Source organism: Pteropus medius, unplaced genomic scaffold, assembly GCF_902729225.1.
Source record: "Pteropus medius unplaced genomic scaffold, Ma_sr-lr_union100, whole genome shotgun sequence".
Classification (NCBI taxonomy): Eukaryota; Metazoa; Chordata; class Mammalia; order Chiroptera; family Pteropodidae; genus Pteropus; species Pteropus medius.
The window spans coordinates 4,798,758-4,812,427 of NW_024349799.1; the positions used below are offsets into that span (position 1 = coordinate 4,798,758).

The window sequence follows — 13,670 nt, forward strand, 5'->3', positions numbered from 1 at the left end:
TGTGGTGTCTTTGTCTGATTTGGTACCAGGGCAATGCTGCCCTCATAAAATGAGTTTGGAAGTGTTTCTTCCTCTTTTTATGTTTCTTTAAAAATTTTATTTAAGTATCTCTTGGAAATATTTTTTTCTTAAAGTTTTCTTTGCACAGTTTCTGTCTACCAGATTGCTTTGTATTCTTATATTGATTTTGGTCTCTTTTGTATATAGGCTTCCTTTAGGTATCTGGTCATTTTAGCTGTCCGTTCTTAAGAATGGGTGGCTAAAAGCTAATTGAGTGTCCTAAGCACATGAATAGGACTTGTCAATTTTGAGTTTGTAAGATAACCTGGTTGGGCCATTTGTTAGGGAATGTTCTGACCCTAACTCACATTCATCAAAGAAGAACTTTCTAATCAGAAGTTAATCTCCCTAGATTGATCCTTGAACTATCTTTTCTTTCATATTTTCCATTTCATGTTTAATTCTACTTTCTTGGAAATTTTTGTAACTTCTGTTGAATGCTTCATTTCAGCAATCATTTTAAATATCAAATAGCTCTTTTGATGTCTGATTTTAATTTTTCATGACTTCTTAACATATCTGATCACCCTTGATGGTCTGTATATATATATTTTTTAAACTGATTAGAAGTTCTTTAGGAAAAAAAGACTTTTTTTGAGTAATCTTCACTTGTAGTTGTTAGGATGGAGACATGGCCGTATGTCACTCTGAAGAAGACTTTTCTCTGAAATTGTTCAGTTTCTCCAGAAAAGACTTTTCCAGTGTCTTGTCTGGGCAATAAAATGCAAGTATTCTGGAGCAAGGGTGAGGGTAGGTGGGGTGGAAGAATGGTTAAAGGAATTAAAGTCCTGCCATATCGTATTTTAATAAATCCATTTCTTTTCAATTCGTCTTACCTCTATTCTCTACTCTGCCCAGTTTTCTCAAGTCTAGAATACTCCTTTTTAATTTCTCTGGAGGATAAACGTACATTCTGCCACCAGACCTGGACTGTGTGATCTTAGCTGCTTCCATTCTGTGTGTGAGAGTGAGGAGGCAATCAATCCTTGACATACATAGACTTTCATCCTGGTTTTTCACTTTGTGCCTCACCTCCATCCACTTGCTACTTCCAAGGTCTGAGCCTTTCCCAGGTTCTTTGGGGATAAATTGACTCTTCTCATCAGCGTCTCCCTGAGATTATTTATAGCTTCTTCTACCCTGATAAGTCAGATACTCATTTGCTCTCCCATTTCCAAAGATTTATTGAACTATTTTATCCACTGTTGCCCTCTCTTCTGATTGCTTTTTCCTTGTAGATTTAAACCTTTTATTTTTGCTATAAGGGGAGGGGATAAATGCATATCCCTAATCTGCCATATCTTTTTTTTATCAGAAGTCATCAGATAGATATTATTAAAAAATATTTATAATTGCTTTTAGCTATATTACTTAATTATATAATGAATTTGCAACCTCTAATACACCTAAAAAAAACCAAACAAACTAGTTTTCTTCCTATAGATGTTAAAGCTGGCTTCCATGACCACACCTAAAACAAGCAAGTGGTAGTAAACCAGATCATAGAATCCAATGGAAAGAGCTTGAATTCTTACAGCCAGGACAAGTTTGTCCACCTACAGATGATTCACTGGAGCTTGACTTTTCCATCTCTATTAGGAACAGCTTTTATTCAACCACAGTAGTTCTATTTCTTTTTCTTCCCCTTCTTCTTCTTACCAGCTCTAATTATGGGCATTCATTGAGGACTCCTCTTTTCTGACACATAAGAAAGATAAAGTCTCACCTTGGCACATTCATAAAATAGAGTATACAGTATAGCAATAAAAAGGAAAATGGTACGTCCATGCAATGGAATACTTTTCAGCAATAAAAAAAGAATATGGTTCAACATGGAAGAACTTCAAAAACATTATATTAGGTGAAAGAAGCCAAATGCGAAAGGTTATATAATTGTGATTCTATTTATATTAAATGTCCAGAAAAGGCAAATCTATAGAGACAGACAGCAAGTTAGTGGTGTCTGGGCCAGGAATGGCTCATGGTGGGGGAGGCTGTGCATGTATAGGGGCAATGGGATAGGAAGCTCTCATCCTTTCCACTCAGTTTTGCTGGGAACCTAAAACCGCTCTTAAAAAGTCTGTTAAAAATATAATTTAAAAAGGTCTTAAAATAGGAATTACAGTTTAAATTATAGAAATGTAACCATTGTATATATAAAGCTCTTTGTATGCTAGGTAGCAAAATTATTATAGCATTTAATTATTACTACTTAGATTAACTTATAGGGGTTTAGATTTATTTTCCTTATAAGCGAGACCCTCTCTAAAATTAATTATTTGGATTCATTTCACTCGCTAATTCACTAAATGTTTATTGAGTACCTTTTATGTGCCAGGTCCTATTCCAGATCCTAAAGGTATAGTATTGAACGAAAAACCAATCTCTTCTTTCGAGAAACTAAACATTAAATGTTTCAGTCAGGTAATTTTGATAAACACTATGAGAAAAAATAAAGCAGGATAAGGGACGAGAGAATTATGAGATTAGGGTGCATAGGGAGTTTGCTATGTATTTTATAAGGTGATCAGGAAGGCTTCTTGGTAAAGTTAAGTAGAGATCTGAAAAAGTGAACGAGTGAATAATACAGATAACTGGATGAAAAGCTTTCCCATCAGAGGAATCAAAAAGTGCAGAGACAGTGAGGTAAGAGGAACATGTTTGAGGAACAACAGAGAGATTTGTGTGACTTGGAGTAAAGTGAAAGAAAGAAAACATAAGACAAGGTCAGAGGTGGCAGGGAATTAAATCAAGTAGGGCCTTATAAGCCATTGTCAGGATTTTGGATTTTTCTTCGAATTAGATGAGAAGGCAGTGGAGGGTTTTGAGCAGAGGAAGGACATGATCTGATTTACATTTTTAATGGATTACTCTGCGTGCAGAGTGGAGATGGGCATATGAAGAAAAAAGGTAGAAAAGGAAAAGCAGTTAATAGGCTGATGCAACTGGCCCAGTGAGAAAAAGTGGTGGTTTAGAGCAAGATGGTAATCTTGAAAGTAGTAAGAAGTGGTTAAGTTCTGGATATATTTCGAAGGGAAAAACTATAGGATTTGTTTATGTGGTATACGAAAAAGGAAGAGAGTCAAGGATAAATCCAAAGATTTTAACATGAGCAATTGGAAGAATGGAATTGCCATTTACTAAGATGGATAAGGCTTTGGTGAACAGCAGGCTCAAAGGGAAAATCAGGAGGTTGACACATTAAGATTGTTGCACCTCTCCAAGTGGAACAGTGAGTATGTGTGGTTGGATATGAGATCTTGAAGTTCAAAAGAGAGGTATACTGGAGATATAAATTTAAACATTATCTATAAATAAATGATATCCATGGAACTGGCTTTACAGTTACCATTTATATATATATATATATACAATGAAAACTTATACTGTTTTTTTTCTTGCCCTGTGGAATATTGATCTCTTGTTCTGGCCTCTTCTCTTTAAACTATGACTTTCATCCTCATTTCTTTCCTATATTTGTAAATAGAACTTGAAATTATCAGAAGACTTTTATCTGTTAGCATTATCAATCTCATCATCTTCTGAAAATTATCTTCCCAATCTACAAATGGATATTTAAATGAAGAATATCTAGCTCTTAATTGTTAGACCATTGAATATAATTTAAGAGATGGAGGCTATTCAGCAAAGATGAAAAAGGTGGCATTATGAACTTAAAATGTTAACATGTTAAACAGATACGGATTTACGACATCATTCTCAGTCATGACCTTAATGTCTGTATGTTCTTTCAGGTTCAATTTAGTTTTTCATTTTCTCTATTATAATGAAAGAAAATGTGAACTTTTAAATTATGTACTTCAAAGTTATTAGAATCATTATTACAGGAAACGGTAATGTTAAAAAAGCTCTTCATAAAATATTAAATAGTACAACTTGCTTATTATACTTTTCTATAAAAATTAACCTTATAGTAACATGATGGTTTAAGGATATTACTTTTTCATTACAGTGAGCTAATCTATGTGGGGGATCTTCTGTTTTTTGCTCATGGGAGTCACTTTGGGAAAGTAACAGTTCAATTCTGTTAATTGATTGAGGAAACCTTTAAAAATCATCTTAGAATTGTTTCTACCACATAGTTTTTACCATACTGCTTTTGCCATTATCCACAATAATACCTTGTAGAAATAACTAAATCAGTAAAATTATGCCACATTTGCTTCCATAAACTTCTACTTCGTCTCTTAAGTGGTTGCAAGTATATTAGTTGTCTTTATGCACAATCTTTTTGCCCCTACTAGAAACCTCAAAATACCTCACAATACCATGCTACTTAATGTCTTTAGAGGCTGTACGTATGCATAGTACGCTGTCAGTTATCTTCATTATGGTTGATTATTCATTACTTATTCAGGACAAGGTACTATGCTTTGTATATCTAATCAAAATAAGTCAGTGGTTCCTATAAATACATTTTATTCAAAGAAACACCTTGTTAACCAAGGAATACACACACATGAGCACACACACACACAGTTGATTCTCATTATTTACAATAGCACAAACACTGAATTAGTGATTACTGAACCATATTTTCCAGGGGAAATCCAAAGTTAGATTCCTATGAGCCTCTGGTCACATTTTCATCAACCAGTCAATACAACCTTGTTTTATCTGTGTTTCCGCTTAAAGATATCTATTTAATATATGTTGTTGACTCATTGAACTCATAGCCAACAGCACTCATGCCTGAATGAAGTTATTGGATATATGTATTTTCTCCATAAGGCACATCACAACCTTCTTGTGCTTAGAAGCACTAGATAGCATCTCCGCACTATGCTTGGGAACCATTTCGTACAGCAAGATCACCAACAATAAGCACAAAAAGGCAGAAAACATAGCACTAAATGGACTGTAGAAAGGACGCTTGTTTACAGTATGAAAGCTAAAACAAGAAGGCAGAATGAGTGTTGTCTTATTTGACCTCAGCTAGGAACATATGCTTCAGGCAACTCAAATTTTTTGTCACTCTGTATATGTCCGTGAATGACTATGAAAGTAGTATTGACTTTAGAGTTACAAATAAACTTTAGTTGAGTAGGTGAATTTGCAAATACAGACTCTTTGAATAATAAGAACCAACTATATACATATATATTTATGTATTATTTTAATGAGTCTGTCTTAATTCAAAATCACAGACTATATGCAATAGAAATAGTTACACATTTTATACTAGTGAACATTTCTTGTTATCTCTATTTTTGTTGGTTCTTTTTTCATTTGGATACAGCTGCTTTATTTGGAAAGGAATGAATAATGAACCAGATAATCAGCTTTTCTATTACCTTTTAAGTTGTTCTGTGCTAAGATTTATTGAGTGCAGTAATGCACTAGGCTCTGTATCAAATATCCCTGTTTCTAAACTGCAGAAGGGAAAGTTTATACTCAGTTTATAGGATACATGCTTATGCTAGATTTTAGTTTTGAAATATTCCATAAATATAGATTGGCATTGAAAAAATAACAAAGCAAACATCCATATACCTATCAGCCTGTTTGTCCTATTTAACTTTGTGCCATATTTGTTTAAAGGTGTTTTTTTACACTAAGCATTACAGATCCAAGTTGAAAGCCCCCTACATACCTCTTCTTAATCTTGTGCCAGCCCCTTCCCTCCCATTGTAGCCACTTTCCTGAGTTTGGTATTTCTCTTTCTCACCTAAGCCTTGTATGAGTGGATTTAAGGATGCCATGGATCCTTCAGTGTTTTTTGTTTGTTTGTTTGTTTATCAAATATATTCATTTAGTCTAGCATGTGGGATGTAAAGCATTTCTGAAAGGAGTCATCAGTCTGCCTATGTATAGGTCTTTCTAGGGAACACTTAATGAGATTGCTTTTTCTCTCCCACTCTTTCTGTTGTTTTGTTTGCAGTCCCTGAATCCAAATTATAAATTTCTCTTGCAGTGTTATGATGATGAACTTTTTATTTGCGGCCACAATCAATTCTGCCATAAAGCCATCATGTTTTGCTTCCAAAAGAAAACTTTTTAGACTTTGAGAATGCAACCATTTCAATCTGTGAAGCAGAAATAACATAAATAATGAACAATGAAAAATATATATTAAAGTATATTAGAAACATATAGATCCATATTGTGTTTAGCTGGATTACTTATACTACAAATTCATATATGCAAGAAATACAAAATTATTTTATTTCTCACAAATTAAATTAAATCTGACTTTGAATTGCCCAACATGGTAAGATGGGGATTCCTTCCAGTCATTATGGGAGCTGTGGAGAAGAATGAGGCTCTCTTCCTTTTCTTTCTTCTTCTCAACCCAAGAATCTCAGAGTCTTTTAAAGGAAAACAAAGTAGAATGGGCCCACTCATTTGCAGTTTTTCATGATTACTATTGATAAGCTTATTAAATAAATCCATGTGTTCCTTAAAGTAAGATGACATTACCGCTTTTTGGCCAGCCGTGTCCACGAGAGTCTCTGCCGATTGAGTCCTCAGGACCTAGAGTGTGGCCTCCGAAGGTGCTCCACGTAGCCCCTCTCCGCCGTGGCTTTGCCATTTCCTTGAAGCATAGCCAAGGAATAGGATGCAGGTCTCTACTATGCCTGATACTGCCGAACGTTTCCCTGTCTGGGGAAGTTGTGTTCAGGAAGTTCCTTCCCAGTCTCCCTGACAGCCCTCAAAGGCTTTGCGTTTAACTCAGGATCCCCAAAATAAAAGTTAAAAGGCAGATTATCTATGAGTAACTTCTATTTTTCACTCAGTACCTCAGGTCTTCCATAAATAATGGAGCTCAAAGACCTGGTTACCTCTTTAGAATGGGGGAGGGAAAAAAATAAATGGAGAACAGAATGCAAATTATGATTTTAATAGATTACTCTGCAACTCTTACATGTACACCCAAAGACATACACATGCCACCCCATATTTCTGCCTACAGCTACTCCGAGTTCAGTTTTTATTGAGCCCTGGTAAGAAGAGGCCTTAGATTATTATAGATGAATCTATATTTATGAATAATTGAAACATGACTAATAAAATGAGCAACTTGGATATTTATCTCTTGCTGTAAAACTCAGAGTAAAGTATCCTGTTATATAGGCTTTTTTTCCTCTAGTATTTAACAGGTAAGCTAATATCTCCCAAATAAAATATATCATTATTGTGTATTTTCAATAGACATTAAGGAATAACAAAGTACCACAGATCTATAATGAGTCATGAAAACCAGATCTGATAGTATTATCATGACTTTTACTTGAATTTGCAATAATTTCAAGAACACACAGTTTCTAAGAGCTGAGATAGAGAATAAAGTTGTATATGATATATTTTTACCCTCAAGGATCTTGCAGACTAGCGAAAATACATGAGTAAATCAGTAATTATAGTGTAACAAATGAAAAAGATGCTATAAAAGTATACAACTGGAAGGAAAGAAGTCAAAGCTTTTGGAAGAGGGTAATGCTTTAAATGAGTTTTTTAGAGCCCAGTAATGGTTGTTAACTAAATGAAGAAGAAAAGAAGGGTCATCCAAGCTGAGGAAATGGCATCTATGAGTTTGTGTTATCATAAAACGATCTAACACATAGTTATGTTATATGGCTGGAACAAAGGGTGCATGGAAGGAGTAGGTTGAAGGCAAAGAGACAGCATGGGCCAAGTTAAGGTGTTCGGAGTTCTTTTGCATTCTATTCCAATAATCTTACCACGGAAGACCTCCTTAGAGAAACCTGGAAGAAAATTATTATATGTAAAGAAATACAATTTTGTCAAATTTATCTTAACTCTTATATGGGTAGTTGTAAGTTCCTATAGGGCTATCCCATGGAGGAACTATCTCTTAGCACCATAATGACGTCCAAATAAGAGTTACATTCATATTTTACTATCTTGTTGCTAATTATCTATTACTTTTTATTGAATGTAATTTAGTTCTGTTGAACCACTACTGGCAAATATGTTATTAAATAATGGAAATAATGATGTTGTTACTCAGTAGAATGGAATATGTTGAGAGGAAAAAAAGTGAAGAAAAGCAGTTAAAAGAATTATTGTTTTTTATTAAACAGCAAGATCAATTATAAACCTACATTATGAAAGTGATAAAAAATTTTAATTTTTTTATGGTGATACTGGTTAATGAAATCCAATAAGTTTTATCTGTACACTTTAGCAGCAAGGCATATATATATTTACACTGTGTGTTCACCTCCCATAGTTAGATTTCTTTCTGTCACCACCTATTTGACCCCCTTTACCCTGTTTACCTCCCCGCCTCCTCCTTCCCCTCTGGTAACCACTAGTCTATTGTCCATGTCCATGAGTCTCTGTTTGTTTGTCCTGTTCATTTGTTGCTTTTAGGTTTGTATCCCAGATATAAGTGATATCATGTGATTTTCAACTTTTTCTGTCTGGCTTATTTCACTTAGCATGATCATCTCAAGGTCCATCCATGTTGTCGCAAATGGTAGTTTTCATCTCTTCTTATGGCTGAGTAATATTCCATTGCACATATGTACCACAACTTCTTTATCCAATCATCTATCGTAGGACACTTCGGTTGCTTCCATGTCCTGGTCGCTGTGAATAATGGTGCTCTGAACATCGGTGTGCAAACATCTTTTTGAATATGGGTTGAAATTGATAAAATTTATGTGAATACATGAGAATTATTTTGAATAATCAGCCATTCTAATTTTGAGAATTTTTTTATTTTTCATTTTAAGAATTGCTAGTGGATGAAAAGCATAAGGATAAGAACTGCTAATGGATGAAAAAACGTAAAGATAAAGATAATAAATTTATTTAAAAGGAAAACTATATAAATTCCTCTTTCTCCAGTTTTTCATTTTAAATTGTGTACTATTCTTCATGGATATTCATCTAAACTAACAATCAGAAAAACAGTTTATGCTGCCCGACATTTTTATTACTTATTCATTTCTTCCTTCATGTAATGAACATAAATTATTTGCTTACTATGTGCTAGATATTGTCCTTTGTACTGGAGATGTAGCAGTGAACAGATTAAGTCTTAGCCTTTATGGAGGACACTAGTTTGGGGGAACAGACAATAAACAAAAACAAAGATATACTGTATCGGGTAGGATGAGTTTATGGAGAAAAATGAAGGTAAGAGTCACAGGAAGTACCAGTGATTGGGGAGAGGACTGCTGCACAATATAGGAATAAGGTAGAGTTGTGTCTCATGTGAAGCGAGGGTATACTCAGAGAGGAGCGTGTTGCTGTAGAGGAACATCAAATGCATAGGTCTGATATGTTTGGGTAACAGATGCCAGTGCGCTTGTGAAGTAGTGAGTAATGGGGAGAGTTAGGGCTAGGACTTGGGGGTGGGGGACAGAACCAGATTATTCAGGGCCTCGGAGAGCAGTGTGAGAACTTTGACTTTCACTTTGAATGTAATGAGAAAACATTGTGTTTTGAGCAGAGTAAGACATAATTTGACATATTTGATTCTCAACTTTTTATGAAAATTTCCAAATATTCAAAACAGTTGAAAAAAAATAGTACAAGTATCCATTTGCCCACCTCTGGTTTCAGTGACCATTAACATGTTGCCTTGTTTTGTCTGTGTCTGTCTGTCTATCTGTTTGTCTCTCTGTCTACCTACCTACCTACCTACCTACCTATCTTTGCTGAACAATTTGAAAATTACAAATATCACAACACTTCACCCCTAAAAATAAGCATATTCACTAACATAATCACAGGACCACAATTTCATCTATTGATTTAGACATCTATTAATGATTCTTGCCTGAATTTATCATTTTATTGGAGTTTGACTTACATTTTGAAAAGATCTGTTTGGTTACAGTGTGGAAAAAAGACTGTAAGTTTATGGTAGAGGCAGATTCCAGCTATTAGAGTATCACAGGGGAGATAAACTGGAGTGATAGCTGTGGTGGTGGCGATAAGTGGTCACAATCTGGATATATTTTGAAGAAAAACTCACCTGTAGCTGCAGATACAGGACTGAGAAAGAGGAGTCACAGGGGATTTGAAGGCTTTTGTCAATTTTCGCCATTTGCTGAGATCGAGGAGATGGTAGGAGGATCAGGTTTGGGAGCTGAAAATCAGGAATTTAGCTTTAGTCATGTTAAGTTTAGAACATATATTAGACTTCCAAGTTCAGTTATTGAGTAAGCAAGAGAGAATGGAGGCCTGGAGCTCAGGTGAGACGTTCGGTCCGGAAGTAAACATTCAGCAGTCATAAGGAAGTAGTGATACTCAAAGCATGAGACAAGATCAGATCAGCTAGGGAACAAGTATAGACAGACAATGATAGAGGTTAAAGGATTGAGACCTGGGGTACTCCAGTGTTTAGAAGTCAGGAACAGGAAGAGGAACCAGCAAAGAGGACTGAGAAAAGCTTTACTGTTTATTAGGAAACAGAGAGTGGTGGCATAGAAAGTGTATCAAGGAGGAAGAAAGAGATCAATTGTGTCAGATGCTGCCAGTAGGTTGAATAAAATGAAACTTGAGAAATTATCATTGGATTGGTAAGTCATGGGTGACCTTGACAAAAACAACTGCAATGAACAGTTGGTTAAAGAGAAAATGGGAAAAAAGAAATTAAAGACAGTACATATAGACAGTTAGTTCTTCCAGGGAATTTAGTTGTGTGGGGGTAGTAGTGAAATGAGAGAATAATAGTCTTTAAAAAAAGATTGGAGCTATCATAGTGTGTTTATAGAATAACCCATTAGAGAGGGAAAAGTTATGATGTATGAAAGAGTAGGGACAATTCCTAGAGTACTGTCTCTTTTGCCAAGAGTGAAGGAGATGTAAAATAGGACAAATTACGGTTGATCGATGAACATGTGGGAAGTCTCCATAAACAAAAGGCTTATTTATAAAACCAGAAGTCCCCTTTTCTGTGGGAGTTGTCTTATGTACAGCCAAGATAAACTCCTTTGTGAGTTCAACGATAGTGGAATGAAAAAAAAAGCTAAATGACATTTAAAATTCTTTATTCTCTCAGTGCTGTATGTGCTAACAATTTCACTGACATTTTAAGTCGGGCATTCCTCTTTAGAAGATATTTTGAGATAAAAGAATAATGGTATGAGAAATTTGAATTGCAGAACTATTATAATGTGAAAACTGCATTGGGTGAGAACTTACTATTGTTCAGAAAATTAGTGGCCTGAAACTAGATTTCTTTATGTCTTCTCAATCTGTTTCCTTTTCTTTTCTTGCCTTATTGCGTTAGCAAGGACTTCCAATATGATGTTGAAAAGGATTGGTGAGAGTGGACATCCTTGCCTTGTACCTGATCTTAGTGGGAAAGCTTTGAGTTTCTCACCATTAAATGTGATGTTAGATATAGTTTTTTTATAGTTATTCTTTATCATGTTGAGGAAGTTCATTTTTCTTTCTAGTTTACTGAGAGTTTTTATCATGAATGTGTGCTGAGTTTTGTCAGTTGGTTTTTCTGCATCTATTGATAAGATCATGTGATTTTTCTTTTTCAGTCTGTTGATGTGATGGATTACATTAATTGGTTTTCAAATGTTGAATCAGCATTTACATACTTACATACCTGACATAAATCTCAGTTGGTCTTGTTTATAATTATTTTTATATTTTTAAGGATTTGTTAAAATTTTATTGAGGAGCTAGGTTCTTAATCTATAGTATAAATTCATTCCTTCTAGAAGAAAACCTACTTAAAAGCCACTTTTGTGTTCTTTTATTTAAAAAGTATTTTTGATTGATTTTGAGAGACAAAATGACTGATATTTTGAATCATGTGACCTTTTGGCAAGTTAGTTACACATTCCATGCTCTAGTTTCTTCAACTATAATAGTATCTATTTCACAGAACAGTTTCAAAGATTAAAGGAGTTATTAAATGGAAAAATAGCACTAAAAATAGTATCAAAACATTGTAAGGGTTGAATAAATGTTAACTGGCTTATTTATTTATTTATTTATTTATTTATTTATTTATTTAGCACAGGAGGAAAAGAGCACCTTTAAGTAACAAAGAAAAACGAATTTTAAAGAGCTAAGAGGTATCACCTTTTACAGGAAAGTTTGCTAGCCATCTTTTGTATTTCTGTTGTATCAGAAGTCTATTTTACAGTTTGCATTAAGATTATCTGTTTAACTAGTGTATACTTCTCAGAAGATTTTAACATTTTCAGAAGAGACCATGTCTCATTCATTTATTCATTCAGCCAGTCAACAAATATTTCAATACTAGGCACTAGGGATAAGCAGTGAAGAAAAATAATAATAATGTCTCTGCTTTCACTGAGTTTGCATTCTATTAGAGGAAGACAGACACTAAACCAAAACAAGTAAAATGATTACGTATTTTGATGAAAGCTATGATGGAGTAGCCAGGAGTGGAAGTTATGATGGGGTGGCAGAGCCCAAAACAGATCTTTAACATTTCTAGAACTAATAAACTAAGTATAGAGGATAAGAAAGTTAATAGTTGATAAAAAGTAAAATCCCACATGGTTACCACCACAGGAAACCCTCTAAATGAAATAATGTTATCATTATTGTTTACTCTAAGCCAGTCATAGTACTAAGTACTACAGCTCTGTATATTAAGTACTATATGTTAATTATGCCATTTAATTCTCACAACAGCCCTGAAAGGTAGGTAGTAGGCCCATTCTATAGAAGAATAAAAAGCTCAGGAGTTTGAGTGACTTTTAAGGTTACATAGGGAGTAAGTATCAGAACATAGATTTTAATTCAGATTCAAAGCCAATGCTTTTAATCACGATGTAAGACCTGGCAAATTCTTCTAGACAATCAGCTAATTTGGGGGAAGGATAGTGGTGTGCCTGTGAGAAAGACCTTTTGGATTTGGGGCAGAATTAAGTCTGTTGAGGATTAAGCCTGTAAATCAGATTCACAGTGTAAAAATATTAGCCAGCAGTAAGAGAAAAGATTACTATCCTTGCTAGAAATAAGTTCCCACTCTTCTGATCTATATATATTATGACTATACTATCCAACCGTTTGCTCTGTTTAGTTGGACAAGATTCTTTACCTCTTTCAACTCAAATTTCTTCACCTGGCTAGTAGAGATCATACCTGATCAAGCCTGATCAAGTGAAATACTGTGTGAGAATGACCTGTACTTTGGAATGATGTTTTAATTATCTTAATAGACTATAAACTACTTGAAGATGGTCACTAGGTTATATATCTTCTATGTCCTACAGCACAAAAAGAGATGATCCTGTGGTGTATGTTTGCAGGCACTTAATAAATAATTGGATAAACGAATGCCTCATCAGGCTTTTCACCCATTATAATAAGCTGCAGCAAGAACATGTAGGCTGGCACAGCTTTGTTAGTAATTCCCATTAGCTTGATACCTCTCAGTTTACCTGAGCTGTACAGTACCTTGGGTCTTAATTGTAATAAAACACTTTTTGCTTCTGAGAACCATTTTAGTTCTTTTTAGCAATTTCGCCTGATGCGTAAACAGTTTGGCAGAGCCGGGATGTGATACAGTGGAAGCAGTTGGCTTGCTGACGCAAGAACGCTTGAGTTTGTGATGGTTAGCTGTAGGCGCAGATGAGGTGCCATGCCAGATGCTGTACAATATTTGTTAGAAA

General features: G+C 34.7%; 2 protein-coding genes across 6 annotated transcripts in view; one reads left to right on the forward strand and one right to left on the reverse strand.

Moving 5' to 3' along the window:
* Positions 1 to 13,670, forward strand: part of PPM1E (protein phosphatase, Mg2+/Mn2+ dependent 1E) — a 123,619-nt gene that overhangs the window by 65,271 nt on the left and 44,678 nt on the right. The gene's annotated exons all lie outside the window — the stretch shown is intronic.
* The window catches only part of TRIM37 (tripartite motif containing 37), a 154,681-nt gene continuing 151,130 nt past the window's right edge, over positions 10,120 to 13,670 (reverse strand). For all 5 annotated transcript variants that reach the window (XM_039885764.1, XM_039885761.1, XM_039885762.1 and 2 more), the window contains one exon: positions 10,120 to 10,147. In XM_039885764.1, coding sequence (XP_039741698.1) covers positions 10,135 to 10,147 — 13 coding nt within the window. In that variant the 3' untranslated portion in view covers positions 10,120 to 10,134. The remainder of the gene's footprint in view (positions 10,148 to 13,670) is intronic.